This window comes from Mytilus galloprovincialis, chromosome 3 (genome assembly GCF_965363235.1).
Source record: "Mytilus galloprovincialis chromosome 3, xbMytGall1.hap1.1, whole genome shotgun sequence".
NCBI classification, from domain to species: Eukaryota; Metazoa; Mollusca; class Bivalvia; order Mytilida; family Mytilidae; genus Mytilus; species Mytilus galloprovincialis.
In genome coordinates, this window is record NC_134840.1 from 88598137 (window position 1) to 88624216 (window position 26080).

Genomic DNA, 26080 nt, shown 5'->3' on the forward strand with positions numbered 1-26080 from the left:
GAATACATGTTTTACCTGACTCTTGGGTTGAATTTTAGAAAGCGGAAAAACATGTCGTCTTTGAAAGATATAGTGGTTTTATATCAAACATTGAAACGTGAATGGGACAAAAAACCACAAAATTTAGATAGATGCGGAGAGTTGCTGATCAAGTTGAAGGTACTGTTAATTTGACAAACGGATCAGCATGGATCAAACAATTTCTATTTCTATTGTTTTTGTATTTTCAAAACTGTATAGTCATAACACCCCCCCCCCCTCTCAATAATTTACAATTTTGGTTGATATTTCTTCGATTCCGTATAAACATGGAAATTAAGGTGGTTACACCGCATTCATTTGAGAATTCCTGTAAATCACATTGTACTTACATCTATATAATGGTACACAGGCACTAGACGTTCTGTCAATAGTATAAAAATATTGGCAATTGGAAGAAAATAGTGTCCATATATATAATATAGAGAAGGCTTCCAATGTCAAAATCTATATTATATATATGGACACTATTTTCTTCCAATTGCCAATATTTTTATACTATTGACAGAACGTCTAGTGCCTGTGAATGGTACAAGGACCGGTAACTCTGCAATTGTTTTTGCAGGAAAATGTGCCTACTCATATCCAAATTATCTTTTGATTACTCTTGCGATTTCTATATTTTCGTCCAATATTTTTGTTGGAAGCATGTGATGTTGTTATATGATTTCATTGCCACTGGGGTAAATGTGATCTCCGTAAATGTAGTATCCAAAGATGGCAGACAATGTTTCTGGTCAATATTTCTTTGTCAGTTCTGTAATAATTATGTATTATTTTTTCAGTATTTTGTGTTTTTTAACATGTTTCTTAATTGGAAAATGAAATACTTAGCGTTTTTTCATAGATCAACGGCTAAATGAGAAAACAGCAGTCCAAAATATTGTTATTGGAAGTATTTACAAGTACATGTATTATGTGAAAATATATCGATGCAAGACGTAACGGCCATACTACCATGACGGCCATAGGATGAAACGGCCATACCCCGAAAAGATGAAACGGCCATAGTACAAAAACGGCCACACTTTGTAAAGACGTATCGTCCATGGTTTTTTTTTTTTTTTTTTAAATGTTATAGATGAATTATTTTGATACTTATAGATGGTTGTTATAACTTTTAAATAAACTATACTGTTTTTACATTATTTTTCATCTTAATTTTTGTTATATTATTTGTTTACTCATTATATATTTACGTAAATGAATGTGTTTAATCTAATAAAATATTAAAATATCATATTGTTTTCTAAATGATTGTTTGATATCTTGCGTATAGCAAATAGAACGAATTGTACAAATATTAATGACTATATCCGAATGGGAGACTAATTTCTGTCATAATTAATACAATGAGTTAAGTTTTGAAATATAAAACAAGGTAATCAGCTTTAATCAAGTAATGATTAAGTTGGAAATTTAAGAAGATTGTTGATTGCTTATTACATGTATTACCTCTTTGATGAACACAAGTATTAATTATGCTTTTGTCAAGAAATTGTAAAGGAAATACAATTCAAGATCACTATAAAAACACAACTCCCAAGCTGAGTTCAAGCGGAGTGAAAACATACATTTGGTAGTGAAATTCTTGTAAAAATACAAGCTGTTTGAGCAGTCTTTTTGATGTAACGACCTTGCTTTATAAAAGTAACCAGAAATTTCAGGTATACCAATTACTGATTACCGCCTGATGGTCAATGAAGAAGTCGACATCATTTTCCACTGTGTAGAATGTATCCGCATACCACAAGATATGGAGGTTGAGGTACATATACGTTATTGTATTATTTCTTTAAATGTTGTGTGTTCGACAGAATTGTTTAATTTCTTATCGTTTCTTTATTATTTTGTATTAGAAGAAAAATTGTATTCAACGTTAATGTTTCATTTTTTGTGGTTGACTATTAGTCCGAATAAGTGCTGTTATGCCAAAGTTCTCAAACCGTTACTAATGACAATGTATGATTACCTATAAAAGACCGATCATAAATCATATTAATCCAATCATTGGGCGCGTGTCTCTGTTTAATGCAAAGTAAACAAATTATGGAGGTGTTAATCCTTTAATTAGTTTATGTGATTGCCAATTATCAAACAATTGTGTTTATTTATTGTGTTTATTTATTTTAGGATGGTAAAGTTAAACTATCATCATATTTGAGTTTTTATAAATGTCACTAGACACATTAAAATTGTTTCGTTTTTATTCAAATTTTTAGTAATTATTGTGTTTATTTTAGGGTGGCATAGGCGTTTCAATGGCAAGGCTGCCCACAACCACCTCCATTTCTACAACATTGTGCCAGCCTTACAACAGGAAGCCAAGACCGTGTCCATCACACAGCAGCTTGTGAGTGAACAGCAGCTCAGCCGATATCAACGAGACACATACAAGCAGCTTCAAGGCCGTCTAACTTCACTGTGGGACCAGTAGGAGGAAGACAGTATCAGAACATCCGACTTTCTCCGTTCCGTATGCCATCTGTATGCACCACCTGTTCCTCAACCAGAGACCCTCCCAGAGTCCGACTCTAAAGATTCCGCCTACAAGTCTGATTAAGTGTTAATTGTAGTGACTTGATGAACATATTGATTGTGCTTATTATGTGTATACTAGTGCTTTGTTAAAATAGTAACTTTAATGAGTTCATGATCGTAATATATTGCATTTTGGTATGTTTTAGTGCTTTTGTTTCAGTTGTGACTTTTATAACTGCATGTTTATGTATTTTAGTGATTTATGATATAGGTTATATGTGTGAGTGTGAATATAAATGTTTGAATATTGGGAGACATGTGTATGCAGTGGAATAAATGAATGAGTGACAAGAGCATATGAGAGAAAACGTATGAGATTGTTAATTTAAAAAATGTATATAAGATGAATGTCCTACATGTATGAACGAAATGTATATATATGAATGGTTTGTGTATGTTGTATGTATGAAGAAGGTTTATATGTTTGGTGTATATTTGTTTATCTGTATGACTGAATGAATAAATAAAATATATTAAAAAAAAATATCATCTTTTTGTTCTTATACTAGAGTATGTTGGTATGATTGACCATAATACAATTATCCATCAACAAATGCACAAAAATGAGAACATTTAAATTGTCAACAAATAGTATTCAACACAATGAACAAAGCAAAAAGAACATGAAAAAAAATGAAACTGGCCATCTTTTATCATGTAATTAGCCAATCGGGTGCACATTCCTGTCAGATTTTACGGGTAATTTGTTATGTTATTGGAAAATTCTGCAGTAGTCTCTGTCTTGGAAAGATGTTCAGCAAATAGAATGACTCTAAACTATAAGGAAGAAAAAAAAATCAGAATTATTAAACAATGTGTCTGATGATCATGACAAATATAACTCGAACTTGAATGATGAATTGCCTTCCTTAGAGAGTCACCAAGACTGAGATTGAGAAGATTGCTCAGTATAGTTTAGAATAATATATATTTTTTACAGATATGATAAAAAGATCTGCAACATGTGCTCGTATTTATATATCGTCATTGACAGCGACAGTCAACATTCCTAGTTTAAAATTCATATAAAATATGATGCCTTTATATCAAATCTTCTGTACAGAAAAAAAGTACTACACAATCATATTTATATTATTATTATGAACAAATACTTATTTTTTGTATTATATTTTTATGTAATAAACTCAATAAAAAAAAATTAAAAGTGTGGACGATACGTCTCACAATGTGTGGCCGATATGTCCCATGGACGATATGACGGTATGGCCGACACATCCTTGGACCGTCATGGAAGTATGGCCGTCGCGTCTCGAAAGCAAATATATTGATCAGACTACCCATTCTGTATTTCTATATATAGTCATGCATATAGTGAACTAGAGGAAGAAAATCTAGTAGCATATTTCAGATGAAATATGGGTTGGAATCAGGAATGGAATATTACTTATAACAGAAAAAAAAGTACCTACCCCGGTAGTAAAAATTGAAATTGAAAACGGACAGTCCATTCAACAAAGGCTAGATAAAAATCTAAAAGACATCAAACGAATTGATAACAACTCATATTCTTGACTTGGTACACAGGTTTCCTTGATTACATTGTATGTAGAAAATGGTAGATTAAACCGGGTTTAATAATTTATAGCTAGCTAAGCCTCTCACTTGTATGACAGTATCATATAATGCCATTATATTAACAATAATTTATTAGCAAAACAAACATGATAGGTAAAAATGTAAAAACTTGAGGTACAACAGTTAACGTTGTTTTATAATCTTAATTACTATAATACAAATTTTTAAACTATCTAAACAAAAAAAAACAAAAATGGCATATGATACAGACAGTCACACTTTATAGATAAAGTTCATGAGCGACAGTGTTCTCCCCAGAAATTTTAGATAGTATCACATGTGGTGTAAAAAAAATTTCAATATCATTTGTCGTGTAGCGGTGATGCTCTATTTCCTTTATGTTATATATGTTTCACTTTGTATTGTTCAATTCATAACTGAGTATACAATTAAGCTATAACCATGATAACAGTTGTTCCAGTTATGTTTTCTTTATTCATTTATAGTTACAGTATTATTTTTTTCCTCTTGGGCCAAATAAAAATAATTATATATGTGCGGTTCCAGTTACCCTATCTACCCAACTAAATGGATGGTTTTATTATAGTGCAACCTGTATAGTGTATATTATATACAATTCTAAATATCTAATTTGTTTATGAAATTCATTGTTCATGGTACCCAAAGAATTAATCCCAGTTGTTTCTTTATATCAAAATAATATATATATTTTTAACAAAGTTAATCTACTTTAATCAGCACTAGAACACACCCACGAAATTGCGGGCATATACAGCTTGTGAACTGTTGTCTACAGGATGATTTTTTTGTAAAAAATATTATTTATGGAGAATTTCATAAAAGGTATCAAAAGCCCTCTCCCTTTTTCCAAAGTCCAATATTTGTTTCCTTTCCATTAAATTCAATTATTTTCGTGTTTCTGGACTCAGACAACAATTATTCTTCTCCTTTGCTACAATGCATCTTTTGGTTAAAGTCAAATCAAATCAAAAATTTGCACCGCTTCAAACATGAAATAAATGTAACTCCTTATCTATAGACCATTATTGGTCTAATAAAATATGCTTCAAGGACAATCAATCAGCGCTTTTTCTTTTGAAAACCTTATTAACATGCAAATGGTAGGATATGAATCTTGTATAAATGATTAAGACCTACTTAGGCTAAGTTGAGGGGTGGTCGGAGGGATCCTGATCCCAAAATCCCGGGCTTAAAAACACGAAATCCCGAGATGCAGAATTTAAAGAAATTCATATCCCGAAATCCTGAAAATTGAAAAATATATTCCTTTATCCCGTAAGGATCAATTGCAATCTCCAAATACCAAACTTAAAACACCCAATGCCGACGTCCCGAAAAAGGTCCTGCCTGCCTCTAATCTCTACCCTACATTCATTTTTGCCAAATCACTACTTTCACTTTCAACAATAAGTTTTTATGCCCCTTTTATGGGCATTATCTTTTTTAGTCTGTGCGTGCGTTCGTTCGTCCGTCTGTCCCGCTTCAGGTTAAAGTTTTTGTTCGAGGTAGTTTTTGATGAAGTTGAAGTCCAATCAACTCGAAACTTAGTAAATATAGTGCCGATGTGGCATCTATGTACTATGGACACATTCTTGTTTCAACATAAACATTTCAAAGAAAACAGAAGACAGAATACAGAGAGTCTCTATATATAAAAGTAGTATAATCGTAGTTTACAACGCGAAAAATAATTGTCCTCTTTAAGTATAGGTATAATAGTTGTGGTTCTTGCGATCTAAACACCATGCCATGATATGGAGAATGCTCTGATTGGCTTATTTATTTTTCATTTTGTTATCTATCATACGATTGGTTGTACTTGTGCATGTTTCAAACCAGAAGTCTTATCTATGACTAAAATTCAGTCTAATGACGGAATCAATATCCGGACTCCTTATTGTCGTTTTTCTACAAAAATAACTCAATGTGAATAATCATAAGAATGGATGACAAATGCGACTATGCATGTTACCTAAAGAACACAGAGTCATGATGATTAATTTATTGTGGAAGGAAGAGAAGCGACACACAAAATGAGGTCTTCTCGTTTAGTAGTATAGATGACCAGCATGACCAGTATATTGAAACAATGCATTTAAAAAAAAGCAGGTTTCATCGATACACAACTTTCTTTTCAAACTGTCAACCTCTAAACCCCTAACCCACTCATGCCTTTAAAAAGAGATAATGACAGACAAGAACTGACAAGTCACAAGGTTTTTGAATAGGATATACATGTACTTGCACATAAGGTGGAATTCAGTAAGCTTTTGTAAATGTGATGAAACAATGTCTTAACACTTACCATGGTGAATTGTTTTCTGAAAATGTATAATTTTTGTTTATTTGCAAAAATATACAAATTATATGCCATGAGCTTAACCCTGCTGCTGAAGCATATTGATTCCGTTAAATGTAAGGTAAGGGATGATCACAATTCACAAGTCGGGGTGACGATCAGGGAAGGGTGGGCGGGAATTTGCCCAAAAATTGGTCATCAGGTGCCAAAAGCGTCAATTTTGATGATATTTTGACCTTTTTCTTGTCCCTTAAGACTCAGAGATGCTGGTATAGGTATCCAGCTGTAGTCTGCGTGTAGGGCTGACCCCAGTTAACAAATTGAACCCAACAGTTGTTAGCAGTCCGATATGCGGTTTAAATAGAACAAAAGAATTGGACCTCTTGTGTTTAGAAGGTAGAAAAGTGAAATGAACTTTGTATACAGTTGTCAAGATGTCACAAAAGGTACTTTCCGTAGTCATTATAAATATTTGCATTCACGTTTTATTTTCATATTGTACAATTGTTAACAATGCAATTTGCAAACAATCGTTTTTAAATCGACCATAAGTCAAGCTGTTACGTCATTTAGGGGGTCTCCTAATAAACTGCTACTTTTTTTTGCCCGCCATAGAAAAAATCTGGGAAAAATTACAAAAATTAAGAAATAAATTGTCAATCGTTTAAGACCATTCCCAAAGTGGCAGACCTAAATTTGACATTTGGACGCAATTTCAAAGTTGGATGTTATATGACGGGGTTTTGTTTATTAATTTACGCATCGAACACACCCGTCCTATTTATGTAACATCACATGACTAAAACTAATTTTTTTTAGATAATATTTGCATGTTTGACATGTTTTTTTCTGAAATAATTACAATTACACCGACAGTCATAATTTCTGTATTATTTTAAAAAGTTTTGTTATACATTTTGTTCCACCTTATATATATAGTTATACAGTAACCCCAGACTAAGAATTGGTTGACCATTGTGAAGTTGAATTTTTGGTGTAGCATAGATTTATATCGTTGTATTCCTTTTGTTTGTGTTAACCAATTTACGTTCGGAATTATTTTTTATACATCATTAATTGATCTTGTAATTTCTTGTAATTTAGTTTGCGTCTTATTTCTTTTGTGTCATATTCTGGCTATGTTTGTGTTCGATCATACAGTATAATAAGTCGGTAGTTGCCCGCGAATGGATTCTTTTTGCATGAACCCCTGAGGGATTCATGCTTATATATTGGCGAGTTTTTAATGTGTCTATGGGCCACTCAATATCTCTCGGCCGGAAGTCAGAATAAAGTTCTCGGAACGTCTCAAAAGTTTTCGGTTATTTATACAGGTTCTTTACATGTTGTTATCTACGTCTTTGATATGGTACCTTGATGGCCCTTGACGACGCAATTATATTTGTTTTAAAACGACCACTGTAAACTGTGTGTATCTGGGTCAATTATAACGTGGTATTGTCTGTTGTCTCCATGACATGTAAACTAATTATGTTTGAAGATTTAACTACGTGATATTGTGTATTTTTGGGTGAGAACATTCTGGTTAAAATATTAATATTAGATCGGAAAACAGAAATATAATATTCTGATCAAAAGTATTTAATTTAATTAATTTAATTAATTCAATTGGAATCCAAGAAATATATACTACAAAATATATATACTGTATTTATGTTTCTGAAGAAACTAACAATGATTGAAATCAGAATATTTTCAGAGTTGCAATTAAGAAATAAGTATTTTATATGACAAGATACTCTGCTTTGGTACTTTTAAATAATCATTTGTAAAAGGAAACATAATAATTAAATCTTAATAAATCCTTACAAAGAAAAATGTTTAAAAACAATAATCATTATATTTCGAAGTTAATTATTTCATACCATTTTAGTATGTTTCATGAGTAATTGTTATAAATTTTTAGCTCACCTGGCCAAAAGGGTCAAGTGAGCTTTTCCCATCACTTGCATCCGGTGTCCTCGTCTGTCGTCATTAACTTTTACAAAAATCTTCTCCTCTGAAACTACTGGGCCAAATTTAACCAAACTTGGCCACAATCATCATTGGGGTATCTAGTTTAAAAAATGTGTGACGTGACCCGGCCAACCAACCAAGATGGCCGCCATGGCTAAAAATAGAACATAGGGGTAAAATGCAGTTTTTGGCTTATAACTCAAAAACCAAAGCATTTAGAGCAAATCTAACACGGAGTATTTGCCTTGAAATTTTCAGATGAATCTGACAAGCCAATGTTAGGTTGCTGCCCCTGAATTGGTAATTTTAAGGAAATTTTGCTGTCTTTGGTTATTATCTTGAATATTATTATAGATAGAGATAAACTGTAAACAGCAGTAATGTTCATGTTCAATGTTGAAAAATACTGGGAGGATGAATGGGGAAATAAGTCATAAAGACAGTAAAAGTGCAGATGTCTCTGTTATGTTTAAAAAGGGTCTGGATTTTGTTGTGCATAATTCTATTATTGATGATATTGGTCGTTACATTATTTTAGATATACATGTATAACAATTTTTTCACAAAGATTAAGTTTTGCATGTTTGTATGGTTATAATACAGATGAACCTTCATTCTTTGACACAATAATGCAGAATATTTTAATCTTTAAAAACACCAGTGTTTTATTATGTGGTGACTGGAATGTTGTATTAGATAAATTTATGGATACATATAATATCAAACCTAACTCCCGTAAAAAAAATTGATTGATTGAAATCATTGATGTTTTTGAACTACTTGATCCTTGGCGTACATGCTATCCAGAAGATAGGAAATATACCTGGCGTCAGTCCTCACCAATAAAACAAAGTCGCCTTGATAATTTTTTAATTTCAGAAGACCTTTTTTCACTTATGAAGAATACCATTATCATTCCTGGTTATAGAACAGACCATTCGGCAATTCTTTTCACCTTCTCAGCTTGTTTAGAGAAACGGGGCAAAAGTTATTGGAAATTTAACTCTCAGTTACTTAGAGATGCAGATTATATAAAAAGGGTTAAATCATGCATTAAGAATACTATTTTGGAATACCATCTGTCAGGTGATATTGAAAATCTTCTTTCTGTTGAGTTGTCATGTAATGATCAAACATTTTTTGAAATATTAAAAATGAAGATTAGATCCTTGTCCATAAATTACAGCATTAATAAATCCAGAGAGGAAAAAAATGTCACTCTCAAACTTGAAAATGATATTTTATATTTTGAAAGTATTATGAATCATTCTCCAAATGATGAGGTTCAAAAATCTTTATTTGAAAAAAAACTTGAACTAGAAAATTGTAGAAAAAAAAAGGGTACAAATTATTTTTATACGACCGCAAAATTTGAAAAATTTTTCGTCGTATATTGCTATCACGTTGGCGTCGTCGTCGTCGTCGTCCGAATACTTTTAGTTTTCGCACTCTAACTTTAGTAAAAGTGAATGGAAATCTATGAAATTTTAACACAAGGTTTATGACCACAAAAGGAAGGTTGGTATTGATTTTGGGAGTTTTGGTCCCAACATTTTAGGAATTAGGGGCCAAAAAGGGCCCAAATAAGCATTTTCTTGGTTTTCGCACTATAACTTTAGTTTAAGTTAATAGAAATCTATGAAATTTTGACACAAGGTTTATGACCACAAAAGAACGGTTGGGATTGATTTTGGGAGTTTTGGTTTCAACAGTTTAGGAATTAGGGGCCAAAAAAGGGCCCAAATAAGCATTATTCTTGGTTTTCGCACAATAACTTTAGTTTAAGTAAATAGAAATCAATGAAATTTAAACACAATGTTAATGACTACAAAAGGAAGGTTGGTATTGATTTTGGGAGTTTAGGTCCCAACAGTTTAGGAATTAGGGGCCAAAAAGGGACCCAAATAAGCATTTTTCTTGGTTTTCGCACCATAACGTTAGTATAAGTAAATAGAAATCTATGAAATTTAAACACAAGGTTTATGACCATAAAAGGAAGGTTGGTATTGATTTTGGGAGTTTTGGTCCCAACATGATAAGGGGCCCAAAGGGTCCAAAATTAAACTTTGTTTGATTTCATCAAAATTGAATAATTGGGGTTCTTTGATATGCCGAATCTAACTGTCATGACTGTGTATGTAGATTCTTAACTTTTGGTCCCGTTTTCAAATTGGTCTACATTAAGGTCCAAAGGGTCCAAAATTAAACTAAGTTTGATTTTGACAAAAAAATGAATCAGTTAGATTCTTTGATATGCTGAATCTAAAAATGTACTTAGATTCTTGATTATTGGCCCAGTTTTCAAGTTGGTCCAAATCGGGGTCCAAAATTAAACTTTGTTTGATTTCATCAAAAATTGAATAAATGGGGTTCTTTGATATACCAAATCTAACTGTGTATGTAGATTCTTCATTTTTGGTCCTGTTTTCAAATTGGTCTACACTAAAGTCCAAAGGGTCCAAAATTAAACTTAGTCTGATTTTAACAAAAATTGAAATCTTGGGGTTCTTTGATATGCTGAATCCAAAAATGTTCTTAGATTTTTTATTATGGGCCCAGTTTTCAAGTTGGTCCAAATCAGGATCTAAAATTATTATATTAAGTATTGTGCAATAGCAAGTCTTTTCAATTGCACAGTATTGCACAATGGCAAGAAATATCTAATTGCACAATATTGTGAAATAGCAAATTTTTTTTTAATTAGAGTTATCTTTCTTTGTCCAGAATAGTAAGCAAGAAATATCTAATTGCAAAATATTGTGCAATAGCAAGATTTTTTTTTAATTGGAGTTATCTTTCTTTGTCCAGAATCAACTTAAATCTTTGTTATATACAATATACAATGTATATTCACTTTTTACTACCAACTGATAAATTAAAATAATCTTTACCATTCAGTGATAACAAGCAGTTTTTTTACATCTTAATATTTTATGATGTATTTAAATGAGTAGTTATTGTTGCAAACTCCATTAGAAATTTTAATTGAGATTAGTTTTGGAATAAGGGAAAGGGGGATGTGATTAAAAAAATTGGGTTCAATTTTTCTCATTTGAAATTTCATAAATAAAAAAGAAAATTTCTTCTAACATTTTTTTGAGAGGATTAATATTCAACAGCATAGTGAATTGCTCTAAGAGAAAACAAAAATTTTAAGTTCATTAGAACACATTCATTCTGTGTCAGAAACCTATGCTGTGTTAACTATTTAATCACAATCCAAATTTAGAGCTGAATCCAGCTTGAATGTTGTGTCCATACTTGCCCCAACCGTTCAGGGTTCAACCTCTGCGGTCGTATAAAGCTACGCCCTGCGGAGCATCTGGTTGTAAATTAAAAAAGAAAAATTTTATTAAGAAAACCATAACAGAACTTATTGATGATAAAGGTCAGCATATTTCAGAGCAATCAAAAATTCTGATGGAACAACAAAATTTTTATAAAAATTTGTACTCAAGCAAAAAATTAGATTGCAATGATACATCATTTTTATACGACCGCAAAAATTAAAATTTTTAGTTTTCACACTCTAACTTTAGACTAGTAAAAGTGAATAGAAATCTATGAAATTTTAACACAAGGTTTATGACCACAAAAGGAAGGTTGGGATTGATTTTGGGAGTTTTGGTCCCAACAGTTTAGGAATTCGGGGCCAAAAAAAGGGCCCAAATAAGCATTTTTCTTGGTTTTCGCGCAATAACTTTAGTATAAGTAAATAGAAATCAATGAAATTTAAACACAAGGGTTATGACCACAAAAGGAAGGTTGGGATTGATTTTTGGGAGTTGAGGTCCCAACAGTTTAGGAATAAGGGGCCAAAAAGGGGCCCAAATAAGCATTATTCTTGGTTTTCGCACCATAACTTTAGTATAAGGAAATAGAAATCTGTGAAATTTAAACACAAGGTTTATGACCATAAAAGGAAGGTTGGGTTTGATTTTGGGAGTTTTGGTCCCAACAGTTTAGGAATAAGGGGCCCAAATGGTCCAAAATTGAACTTTGTTTGATTTCATCAAAAATTGAATAATTGGGGTTCTTTAATATGCCAAATCTAACTGTGTATGTAGATTCTTAATTTTTGGTCCTGTTTTCAAATTGGTCTACATTAAAGTCCAAAGGGTCCAAAATTAAACTAAGTTTGATTTAACAAAAATTGAATTCTTGGCCTTTTTTGATATGCTGAATCTAAACATGTACTTAGATTTTTGATTATAAAGATTTGCACCAATAGCAAGAAATTTTCAATTGCACATGCAGTATTGTGCAATAACAAGAAATTTTCAATTGCACAATATTGCACAATAGCAAGAAATCTTCAATTGCACAGTATTGTGCAATAGCAAATATTTTCAATTAATCAGTATTGCACAATAGCAAGAAATATCTAATTGCAATTTCAATTGGAGTTATCTTTCTTTGTCCAGAATAGTAGTTGAATCAACTTAAATCTTTGTTTTATACAATATATACAATTAATATTTCAATTGGAGTTATCTTTCTTTGTCCAGAATAGTAGTTGAATCAACTTAAATCATTGTTTTATACAATATACAATGTATATTCACTTTTTCTACCAACTGATAAATTAAAACAATATTTACCATTCAGTGATAACAAGCACTTTATTTTACATTTTAATATTTTATGATGTATTTAAATGAGTAGTTATTGTTGCAAACTCCATTAGAAATTTGAATTGAGATCAGTTTTGGAAAAAGGGAAAGGGGGATGTGAAAACAAATGGGGGTAGGGGGTTAAATTTTTCTCATTTCAGATTTCATAAATAATAAGAAAATTTCTTCAAACATTTTTTTGAGAGGATTAATATTCAACAGCATAGTGAATTGCTCAAAGGCAAAAAAAATATTTTAAGTTCATTAGACCACATTCATTCTGTGTCAGAAACCTATGCTGTGTCAACTATTTAATCACAATCCAAATTTAGAGCTGAATCCAGCTTGAAGGTTGTGTCCATACTTGCCCCAACCGTTCAGGGTTCAACCTCTGGGGTCGTATAAAGGTGCGCCCTGCCGGAGCATCTGGTTTAATACTCCTTTAATATCCTCCATTTGCGTTTTAGGTTTTTTACTCGACTCTTTACTCTTTTTGTCTTGCTTGCCCGGTGTTTTATAAAGTATTTATTAATCTGAATCTCGATACAAAATCATATAAAATGACACTTTCGGTACATGATGGAAAAAACCAATTCAAAGTTACGCAACTCGGGTTCGCAAACTTATTTTTATTCATTTTGTTAATCAATCTATTTCCAGTATTATGTAATATTTATCGTCATGAACATTGGTGTTTTTACTCGCTGAACATTGGTTTCTTTTACATAAATTTATTATCTTTATACATTTTGAACATGTTGAAATTAATTCTATATTTCTGTTGGATTTGAACTTTGTCTTATATAAATATATTTTTTTACTTGTCCACGTGCAACCCAGACAAAAATAATCCGGTTGTTCAAATGTACGAGTAGGGCGAGTCGGGCATAGCATTTCCACACCCCTGAATGTATATTCACTTTTACTACCAACTGATAAATTAAAACAATCTTTACCATTCAGTGATAACAAGCACTTTATTTTACATTTTAATATTTTATGATATATTTAAATGAGTAGTTATTGTTGCAAACTCCATTAGAAATTTGAATTGAGATCAGTTTTGGAAAAAGGGAAAGAGGGATGTGAAAAAAAAATAGGGGGGGGGGGGGTAAATTTTTCTCATTTCAGATTTCATAAATAAAAAGAAAATTTCTTCAAACATTTTTTTGAGAGGATTAATATTCAGCAGCATAGTGAATTGCTCAAAGGCAAAAAAAATATTTTAAGTTCATTAGACAACATTCATTCTGTGTCAGAAACCTATGCTGTGTCAACTATTTAATCACAATCCAAATTTAGAGCTGAATCCAGCTTGAATGTTGTGTCCATACTTGCCCCAACCGTTCAGGGTTCAACCTCTGCGGTCGTATAAAGCTGTGCCCTGCGGAGCATCTGGTTTAATCATAACATTAAGCTTACAGAAGAACAAAGTGATCTTTGTGAAGGAAATTTAACTTTTAAGGAATGTGTTGAATCTTTAAAAATTTATGACAAATGGTAAAAGTCCTGGTTCTGATGGGTATTCTGTAGATTTTTATAAATTTTTTTGGAAAGATATTGGCCCTTTTGTCTTTAGATCTCTTCACTTTGGATATGCGGGGGGAAGGGGGGGTGTAAATTTTCTGATTTTCAGTATCAAAGTATAATAACTTGCATTCCTAAAGAGGGAAAAGACAGACAGTATATTAGTAACTGGCGTCCTATTAGTCTTTTGAATACTGATATGAAAATAGCTTCTGCTGTTATAGCTAATAGACTTAAACCCGTTTTACCATTTATCATAAGTGACACACAAAAAGGTTTAATTAAAGACAGATTTATGGGTGAGAACATAAGCCTTTTATATGATTTGATGCACTATCTTGAGGGAAATAATAAGACAGGTCTTTTATTACTTGTCGATTTTGAAAAGGCATTTGATTCCTTTGAATGGTTATTTTTAAAAAATTCTTTGAAAAGCTTTAATTTTGGGCCTTCTGTATGTAGATGGTTTGAAACTTTATATACTCAGGGGCATCAAGTTGTGTTATAAATAATGGACACATGTCTAAGTTTTTTCATTTAGAAAGAGGTTGCAGACAAGGAGATCCTCTTTCTCCTTATTTATTTATAATTGGGGTTGAATTATTATCTTTGAAATTAAAAGGTAATCCTGACATAAGGGGAATAACCATAAATGATAATGAATCTCTTTTAAGCATATACGCAGATGACACATTCTTTATGTTAGATGTAGCATATTTACCTGACGATATCAAGAATTTGGTATTTAGTCAAATCTTAACCGGAAATTGTGATTCTAAAATTTATTAAATGTCAGCAACATGTCGAAATATTTAGGCTTGAAATAAATATATTTTTGGATAAGTTAATGCAAGCACACGAGGTGTATAGTGTCTTATACGATTACAGGTTTGTAATGTTTAACAACCATATTATATCAGTGTGTAAACACTTACCGTATATTATGAGCTTTGAAAGTCAAAAGTAGTTCAAGCATTTTTCTGAGTAAGTGTTAAAAAATTTCAAACAAATATTCTTTACTGTGGTTAGCATTCAATAGTCGTCAGTATCTATAGATTAACAACTTGTGGTTATATTGATAATTTAGAATCTTCCTTGAAGGTGGTGCACGAATTCGCAGCTAAATAACTCGATTGATGTGTCATTTGTATACAAGAGTTATATTCCTTTGAACTATGAGTCTATGTTTAATTTCATAAAGTCAATATGATGATTGTCTACCTTGAACAGGGTTATAATTATATCTTATAAATATAGTTTTTTTATTGAATTTTAAATCGTTACAAAATCAGTAATGTACTAGATACTCGTATTTTTCAATAGTTTATCAAAGACATTTATGTATATCTATAATTTCTTTTATTTGTTTTGAAATATTTAAAATTAATATATACCAATATAAAGAATTATTTTGTTTATAAATATTTTTTTTGTTATCTGTAAGTATTCATACTGTGTTTATACTAAAAAAATAAACAAGGTTAAATCTACCTTCATCATCACTAACTTTCTTAGAGCGGTGAGACAAACTGATCTGAATCACAGATCACAGGCACTTACAGAATAAAACTTTCCTTTGAAATATTCTGAAACAAGTGAATATGTCACAGAAAAAGCATCTTCCCAGTATTCATGAAATTGCTCTCTGTTAAAGCCATATCCGGGAAATTATTAAAAAAACCCACTTTTTTCCTACTTTTTGAGGTACAATTAGTACAATTTTTTTTTTTTTAATGATAAATTTTCGTTACAAGTGTATTTGTACATAAAACAGTATTTTGTTGCATCAATGTTTGTTACAAATGATTTTGAATTTATTATGTTATTAATTTTTATGGCATTAAGGGCATACGATACAGTTACAGGGAAGGTAATGACGTTGCTAACGTAAAACGTTATTTTCGCGACGTCAAACTCTGACATATCGGGAAAAGATGCATTTTTCGACTGATTTTTATCATTCAAACTGATTTAATCTGAAAACGAGTGCATGGACCCCTATTTTTTAAAACAGCAATTTGTTTCATTTTGCAATGAGATTATGTGACCCAAATTTTATAAAACTGTAAATAGCGCAATTTTTTTAATTTTGATAAACATGCAGCAAAAAATGACGTTTTTTCCTCTATTCATGAACATTTGATAAATATAGAGTTATTTCGGAATAAAAATTGCATGATTTTTAATGATACTTATAAAATACAGAAATTACCGATTATTTAACAAAAAACATTTTGTGTTTATCTTTTAAAACCAAAAAGTTATGTCTTTCTTTCGAAAAAGAAAATACGGACACAAATCTGAATTTTGAGCAAATATACAAAATTTCGAACTCATTTTACTCAAAAAGTAGCACATGAAGGTATATTTTTTATTACATATTTGATTTAATGAGGTAAAAAATAACCTATATGCAAATTTTCATCAACTTGTAAATACAGGTTCAAAACTGTATCGTATGCCCTTAATCGACAATTGATGCTATGAAACGTAGGCACAATTGCAGATTTTATATTATAGAATTTAATTACTTGTAACTTTTTTCCGGTGAAAAACATTAATTGTGCTGTCAAGAATACACTGTTTCAAGTTGTGGTATGCATCAAAAACTGTCCAACAGCATTTGTCATTCTACCCGTAAAGGCATTTGTTTCTAAGATCGGTATGGTGTCTACCATTATGCCAGAACTCAAATGAAGCATTAAGCTGATGTAACTTATCTGCTTTACTCGATCCCTTAAGACAAATACATTAAAGAAGTGTAATAACGCCTAACACAAACACAAAACAGTACAACATAGTCACCATTTTATTCCAGAAGCTTCTAACTGATGCCGAATGCTAGAGTGTAAAATTGTAATTGGGACCTACCCAAAACAATTAGAACTTTTATGAAAAAGACTATAAATGAAAACAGAACTATATCATCTTCCTATAATGATTGAATGTTAGGAAAATTGACCAGAGTTATCTTACTTTAATCACAGAGAGGGGAAAGCAAACAATTTTTAATTTAAGCCTAATTAACATTAAAACAATTTTCCATTAACAAATAAAGTTACCTTATTGAAATATAAGGACTTTGTTAGCTAAATCTATCAATTTTATTAGATATTATGATTTTTTATGACAATAGAGAAACATGCTATTAGATGGAAGGGAAATATTGTTGAGGGAAACACTTTCATGTTTTGAATCTTTTTATAAAATTTCAGGTTTGAAAATAAATGCTTCAAAGACAAAAGCACTATGGGTGGGAAGTAAAAAATATTCTGATCTTATTTTATGTCCTGACTTAAAACTTCATTGGTGACATTCAAATTTTAAACTTTCGGGGATTGAATTTTCTTTAGATTTAAGCTGTATCACAGAAATTAATTTTGCTAAGAAAATTAAAGAGGTCTCTGCAATTCTGAAGAGCTGGCAACATCAAAAACTCACATTATTAGGAAAAATTACAGTAATTAAAAAGTTGGTCCATTTATTGACTGCATTACCAAACCTATCACACTCCAGGTTAACAGAACTCACTTCATTATTTTATGATTTCATATGGAATGGAAAACCAGACAGAATTAAGTGAAACACACTTATTGGTGATTTATCACAAGGTGGACTTTTAAATATGGTACATCTTCATTCATTTAATATCTATTTGAAAATTAGTTGGATAAAAAGACTGCTGGCAAACCCTAGCGGTGGCTGGCAGCAGTTGTTACTGGCAGACCTTATGCAGTATGGGGGTGAAAGGGTTTTAAATCTTCAGAGAGAAAAGCTGATTGAGATTTCTAAAAGATGTAAAAATTCTTTCTGGAAGGATGTTTTACTATGCTTTTCCGCTGCAAAACCTATTACTGAGATTTCTGTCAGTGACATTTTATCCTTAGATATTTTGAACTTTTCTTCTTTGGATGATTTCCCATATTACATTCAATGGGAAAAGGAGGGTGTGCAGTCAGTAAGTGACCTTATTAATCGTGAAAATATGATTTTTTATAAATTTGAGCAATTTCAAGAAAAAGTACAAACCTACAATTTTATTAAATATTATGGTTTGATATAAAAAATCCCTAACACTATGAGAAAATGCCTTAAAGAAAACTGTCTAAATCAAGATTTAAATAAGTCTAACACTGGTGATACTTTCTTAAAAAAAATTATGTGTAATGTGAAAGCCAAATTTGTATATAAAAACTTAGTAGATGAAGTTAATCAACTACCAACAATCAAATTTTGAAATGAGAAGAACTGTTAGTTATTCATACTACAGAATGGTCAGAGTATTTCATGATAACAAAAAAGTCTTGTAGAGATGCTTATTTAAGAACCTTTTAATATAAATTTTTGCATAGAATTATAGCAACTAATACCTTTTTGTACAAAATCAAATTAAAAGATACCAAGTTATGTACTTTTTGTAAACTTGGAGAAGAAAACATTGAACACTTGTTTTTTGAATGCCCAATAACTTTTCAATTGTGGCAGTCTTTTTCCAATATTGTGAAACTTTTTTTTGTAAATTTTGATCTCAACAAAGAGAATGTGTTTCTTGGTTGCAAACATGAAAGTTTATTATTGAATCTGCTAATCATAATTACAAAGAATTATATATACAAATGTAAATTAAATGAAACAAAACCAAATATGATTGAGTTAAAGAATAAAATAAAGAAATACCAATTTCTTGAAAATCATATTGCAAAGAAAAATGATAAAGTCCAAGTTTGAAAATTTTGGTCTCCTTTACATGTAATATTTAACTAAGTGTTGTTTTTCATATTATCTATGTTAAGTTCAGAGAAAAGAAATAGTTTATAAATTATGAGCAAATTTATTTCTTTAAAAAAATAGCATTAAAAAGTAAGTCATGATACATATTGCAGCAAAACAAGATGAGTGAAAGTATTAGTGTTGTATGTGAGTAAGTCAGAGAGAGAGGAGAGATAAATCAAATACAATTTATATGTAACCCAAAAATTTTGTAAAAAAATTAATTAGTCAGAGATTCATTTTGTATATTGCTATTTTTTTCTTCTTCTGTATTTACCCCGTGATACCATTGTCAGGTGGTAGTGTAATGGGGTGTGTAAAATCCTGACTATTGAAAAACAAATAAAAGATTAAAAAAAAAACCATTGTTGGGTTGATGTTTAGACGAGTTGTATATATATATATGTTACAGGGAATTTGTGAAATCAGGGATTTTGTAAAATCACTGAAATTTCAGGAAATTTGTAAAATCACTGAACTAATTAGTGATTTTATAAAATCCCTGATTTTGACTAGTGATTTTACAAAATCCCTGAAATAATTACGATCTTGTTTACAGATTCACTGATTAAATTCAGGGAATTTGTAAAATAAATTTATTCATTTTTATTAAGAATTTCTGTGAAAAAGCCTACAACAGTAACACTCAATAAGTTTGAGGTTAATCTAGCCTTTATTTTAATATCAAGTGAGCTGTTTGACACACTGTAGAATAATGGCTCAGACACAGATGTCTTTAAATCAAAAACAAACATACACACAAAAAGTTACTTCAAATAATTGAGGTAAATTTAAAATGCAACATATGAAACTCGTGGGAAAATATGATATCACTACCTTGTTTGAAAGAAAGTTGCTGTTTATTATAGTTTTTTTCTTCTGTAATTACTGTAAAAATAAAACCAATTATAATTTTTTTTTAAATCTAATATAGAGATGGAAAATTAGGTTGATTGCTGTCATAATAGAAGAAAAACACATATGTTAGATATAAAAAATTGAGTGGGTTAGGGTATGTGATCCAGTGGCAATTAAATATTACATTCATATCAGAGCAAGATCATCTTATTGCTGCATGAAATTTGATATATAAAAAGCAAATAAGTGTTGTATTATTAATTTGATGCCTACAAAATAACATTTATATTAAAAAAAAATAATAATAAAGACAACAGAAAATATAGGTAAGAATAATTTGTTTTGTATACTTGCACATGTTTATGAATAGGTTCTCACCAAGCAAAAAAAAATGTACTTACTTTGGTCATATATCAGATACATATATTCTATCACAAAGTGATATAACTTTGAATAAGTTTTTAAACTTTCTCTCTTAACTTTTTAATAATGTAGGAATGGAGTTCTTCATTACGGAGATTTGATAAAATCGTTAAATAACGCTATTCATCAGAGGAAGATGTTTTAAAAATATAATGTATGTCTTGAAGACAAGTACAGCATTATTCAGAAAATTCACATATCAAAAGGTCCTGGTGGTAGGGACGAAATGGTATTAAAAGTACGCAAATAGAAAGTGTGCAAATGTTTCTTACAAAGCTTTAGAACTTTACAAGGAACTATGAGAGGAATGCTAACTAAGAAAAACGTAGAGCTGCTACAGTAAACTAAAGGCATTGTTGTTAAGTATAAAATAAGCAAAGACAAGTTGATTTTGATTCAGATATGCATCGAAAAGCAGATAATTTTGTAACAGTAGATGTCACCCAAACTTGTCATGCTAAAAAAAGTAATAACAGTGGTCTAAATATCCGTTTATATGCTTTTTTAGTCATTATCATTATACATTAGTGCTAGCTCATAGTGTTTATTAACGAAAATATGTCAAAATCATAAGGGATCAGTAGTCTTTTTTTAATTGAAAAAAACCCATTTCTAATAGCAAGTTTTACTTAATTGTAATCAGGGATTTTACAAAATCCCTAGCTCTATTTTCAGTGATTTTGTAAAATCCCTAACAATTTCAGGGATTTTACAAAACCACTGGAACTGTTAGTGATTTTACAAAATCTGATTAGTCCAGTGATTTTACAAAATCCCTGATTTTACAAATTCCCTGTAACATATATATATTGAGAGCCCAGGTGGTCTTGTGGTCCAGTGGGACGGCTGCAGGGCAGGCGATTTGGTGTCACGATATCACAGTAGCATGGGTTCGAATCCCGGCGAGGGAAGAACCAAAAATTTGCGAAAGCAAATTTACAGATCTAACATTGTTGGGTTGATGTTTAGACGAGTTGTATATATATATATATATATCGGATCTGGTGTACAAAAAAATATTGACACCTCATGTTTGTGGCATAACATCTTGGCCACAAGTTTATTGTTTTCTGTTTAGTATTAAATTTATATTAAGATCAATTTTGTTACATCTTGTGATTAATTTAATTTAGCAATCACTAATAGCAGTCAGCAGGGTTAAAGAACATCAGTTGTTCACCCTGTTAGTCAAATGCGTTTTGTTTAAATATACTTTTTCACTTTTTTAGTCTTTTGGAAAATGTTGTTTGTGCTGTATTTAGACCCTTCTACAACGAAATTTGTTTTACATGCACACATATAAAAATTGCAGTTTTTATCCAATGCAATCATAGCTTTGAACATGGTTTTCCATTTAGACTTGTTAATATCTTTTCGTTTGGGCTTGTATCATATTTTCCCTCCGGTTTATATGATCCATTCATCCTATATAGACTCTTAAAATTCAAAAATCTATCTCAAATTGAGGGTAAATTATATGGCCTTCCAAATACCGTTTCGATCCCTTACATCACTGAAGAGACATTTATTGTCGAAATCCGGATCTGGTGTACAAAAAAATATTGACACCTCATGTTTGTGGCATAACATCTTGGCCACAAATTTGTTGTTTTCTGTTTAGTATTAAATTTATATTACGATCCATTTCGTTACATCTTGTGATAAATTTTATTTAGCAATCGCCAATGGCAGTCAGCAGGATAAAAGAACATCAGTTGTTCGACCTGTTAGTCTAATGTGTTTTGTTTAAATATACTTTTTCACTTTTTTGGTCTTTTGGAAAATGTAGTTTGTGCTGTATTTAGACCCTTCTACAACGAAATTAAATTTGTTTTACATAAATGTTTTAAATTTTGTTGTAGAAGGGTCTAAAAACAGCACAAACAACATTTTCCAAAAGACCAAAAAAGTGAAAAAGTATATATATATATATCGTTAGATTGATTTTCTAGGCACTTTATTTATAGTACACCTATGTTATTACAGAAAAAATATGCCTGTAATAACTAAAGGGTGTTATTACAGCTTCTCTTCATCACTCCAAAGCATTTGCTCAGACATACATCATGCTTAATTAAAATGCATTTTAATTTATTGTATGAAATAATCATCAGAGCAAGTAATGAGGTTCTGCACAAGCTTCCCATTAATTCCCAAGTGTGTCATATAATAAGATACATGTCTTTAATAACTATACCTTTTGCTTCCATCATGTACATAACCCTTTCATATTAATTTAATGAAGCTATGTTAATGAAAAAAATCATGAAATTGTGGGCAAGGCAACACCATCATTGGATCTGTTTAGAAATATCAAGTTTTGTCAATGATTTAGCATTCAAAGACTATAGATATGAAATTCTAACATTCAATTCTCTTTGAAATATCAGTTACTTTTGTAGTAAGATATCTTCTTATTTTTAAGAGACTATTGATTTTAATTTACAGATTGCCCTGACTGGTGTAACATTTTTACCTACAGATGATACAGCTCCTACTAAGCAAGAACTTCTTGTTGCACGTAAGTTATTACATAACTATAGTATTGCTTTATTCATTTCTCAGAGTAATGTTACTGACACTTAATTTTGTATCCTCTTTTTGAGGATATAAGTATAATAAAGACCAGCAATGTACCATACATTGTTTGCTTAGCTACCAAGGTTATGTTTACATGTATGTTACAAGGGGTACTTTGTATATCATTTGACTGCTTTCATAGATGCAGAATGCAAGATGGTACTGATTCTGTTAGCCCATGATTCTTTTTGATATTTATTAGTATGTGTAAACAAGTGACAATTCTATGATAGATCCAACTGTTGGAACACCATTGGAGTTTATACATGTAGATGCATAACTACTCCAAATATAACCACAACAACTATGACAATGTTAAATCTGCAAAATTTTGTTCATCCTTTGCAACTCATCAGACGTGTATATATGAATTATATATATATGGATTTAAATCATAAGAAACCTCCAATTAAAAAAATAATGTATATGTTTTTTTTATAACTCAATGGATAGTTTTCATTATAAAACTTATGTACATATACTTTTTTCTGAAGAAAATTCTTTAAATTTGTTCATATATTTGAAAAAGTTTACTTCATTTTAATTGCTTCCTTTCCAGGAAGCAATTCCCCGACATATTTTCCGTATGCAAAGTGACCTCAGTGTGACCCATCTTGTAAAAATCTGATGATCGCAATACACATGGATGTCCTTAAAATAAACTATTATCTGATTGTATATGTTAAACATGTGCTCAATATTCATGCTTTTTTGTTGATTGTTGACAAACAGGTGACAATCGTTAAACTTTGGCTTCAAAACATTTCACAACACTGACCAATTGACGATTATACGAAATTTATGTGAAAAAATGATAAAATCGTGCACAGAAGACTAAGTTTATGATGTTTGTATGCATTGGTTCAAGAATTAGAGTAACATTATTTTTTACCTGTCACTCATTTCAAATGACTTTAACCTCATATATTTTCATTTTTTTTATGTGCACATATATCTATTCAGTATAATAATTTCTTTCATAAATATAGTCAAAAGGCAAAACAAGTTAACATTGCATCTTTTAAAAAAAAAGTGACACCTACCTGAGACATCTGACAGATCACAAATAATTCGCTTTTTATATGAAATATGACACCTTTAGCATGTTTAGTAGTAGAATTTTATATTGCATGAGCTTGCAAGTGCAATATATGGTCTACGAGGGACAATATTCCCCAATATTCATGCAATAACCCTTTTATTGTATGGCAATATAATTATGATAATATTTGAAAGTAAAAATTGATTTAAACTAAGAATTTGTATTTGATGATTTGCATTTTTTAGTTTTTGTTTAAATATATATAGTTATAGAAAAATTTAAAGAAGGCCATTTTTATACGACCGCAAAAATTTAAATTTTTCGTACTATATTGCTATCACGTTGGCGTCGTCGTCGTCCGAATACTTTTAGTTTTCGCACTCTAACTTTAGTAAAAGTGAATAGAAATCGATGAAATTTTGACACAAGGTTTATGACCACAAAAGGAAGGTTGGGATTGATTTTGGGAGTTTTGGTCCCAACATTTTAGGAATTAGGGGCCAAAAAGGGCCCAAATAAGCATTTTCTCGGTTTTAGCACTATAACTTTAGTTTAAGTGAATTGAAATCTATGAAATTTTGACACAAGGTTTATGACCACAAAAAGAAGGTTGGGATTGATTTTGGGAGTTTTGGTTCCAACAGTTTAGGAATTAGGGGCCATAAAAAGGGCCCAAATAAGCATTTTTCTTGGTTTTCGCACAATAACTTTAGTATAAGTAAATAGAAATCAATGAAATTTAAGGGCATATCCAACAGTTTCAGGGGAGGTAATAACAAACGTAAACGTCGTCTATTGTTTCCCGTAATTTAACGTTGTTTCAACGACGTCATAACAGAATCACCATTGGAATTGCTATGGCCCTCTGGAAAGGGAGGGTTCTTTCATCAAAGGAAAGAGCATGGCGGGAATCGGCAAAAAAACTCATACAGAATATTAACGGAAATTAGAACTCAAATCTTTAAAGATATTTTTGTCCTCTTGGTCTATCATAAAAGAAATGCACTTATCTTGATCATTATAGAAAGTTTCCGTTTTTTTTTAAATTATCGTCAATACATGCAGTAAGGAACAACGAGAAAAAATGCGTAATGATTTATTATTGCATTAGAATGCAAATTGTAATTAATTCTTTACCAAACTTTTCCGAGATTTTGTCATTCAGAATAGAAAACTGAAAGTTTGGTTTTACTTGAGAAAGATGAAAAAAAAAGGTTTCTTGAGAAAAATAAAATACGGCGTAAACTAACATTTATCAAGCTTTGCGTTGAAGTGCTATTAATGTTCAGTAGCTTGAATATGACCTTTAACTCGTAAACAATGTAAAACAAAAGATGACATTGTAATAATTTAAAAAAAAAATGAAATAGGAAAACATTGTAATATATATTCACTGACATACAAGTTGAAAATATCTGACGATTTTGGTGTTTAAGGTGTTTGAGGAAACAAATATAATTTAGCCAAAAAAAAGCGGTGTAGGTCTTCATGTAGGTCTTGACTAATTAGACACGCCCTCACAAAATCAGCGGATTCATAATAGGATAGGATTAAAAAATACAGCCATCAAAATACCATAATTCAAAATTGGGGAGGGGGGCTAATAGCTTAACTCAAGATTTTGATCTTATTCAACTTTATTCTAGTACGGCATACGTTTTACCGCTAGCAAACTCTTTATCATAATAATGTATCAATGATTTACTTCAGATCCACTTTCGCCTCGTCGTAAATATGCGTGATATATTTGCCACTGGAGCACGGGAGCAATCAATTTATCACTTTCATATAGTGATGCATAATCATTAGTTCTCAACTGATAATTGTCTCAAA

General features: G+C 30.8%; 1 protein-coding gene across 1 annotated transcript in view; it reads left to right on the forward strand.

The window, feature by feature from the left end:
• The window catches only part of LOC143069304 (26S proteasome non-ATPase regulatory subunit 8-like), a 68376-nt gene continuing 42296 nt past the window's right edge, over nucleotides 1-26080 (forward strand). Inside the window, exons 1-2 of the mRNA XM_076243873.1 lie at nucleotides 1-159; nucleotides 23074-23146. Coding sequence (XP_076099988.1) covers nucleotides 7-159; nucleotides 23074-23146 — 226 coding nt within the window. The 5' untranslated portion in view covers nucleotides 1-6. The remainder of the gene's footprint in view (nucleotides 160-23073; nucleotides 23147-26080) is intronic.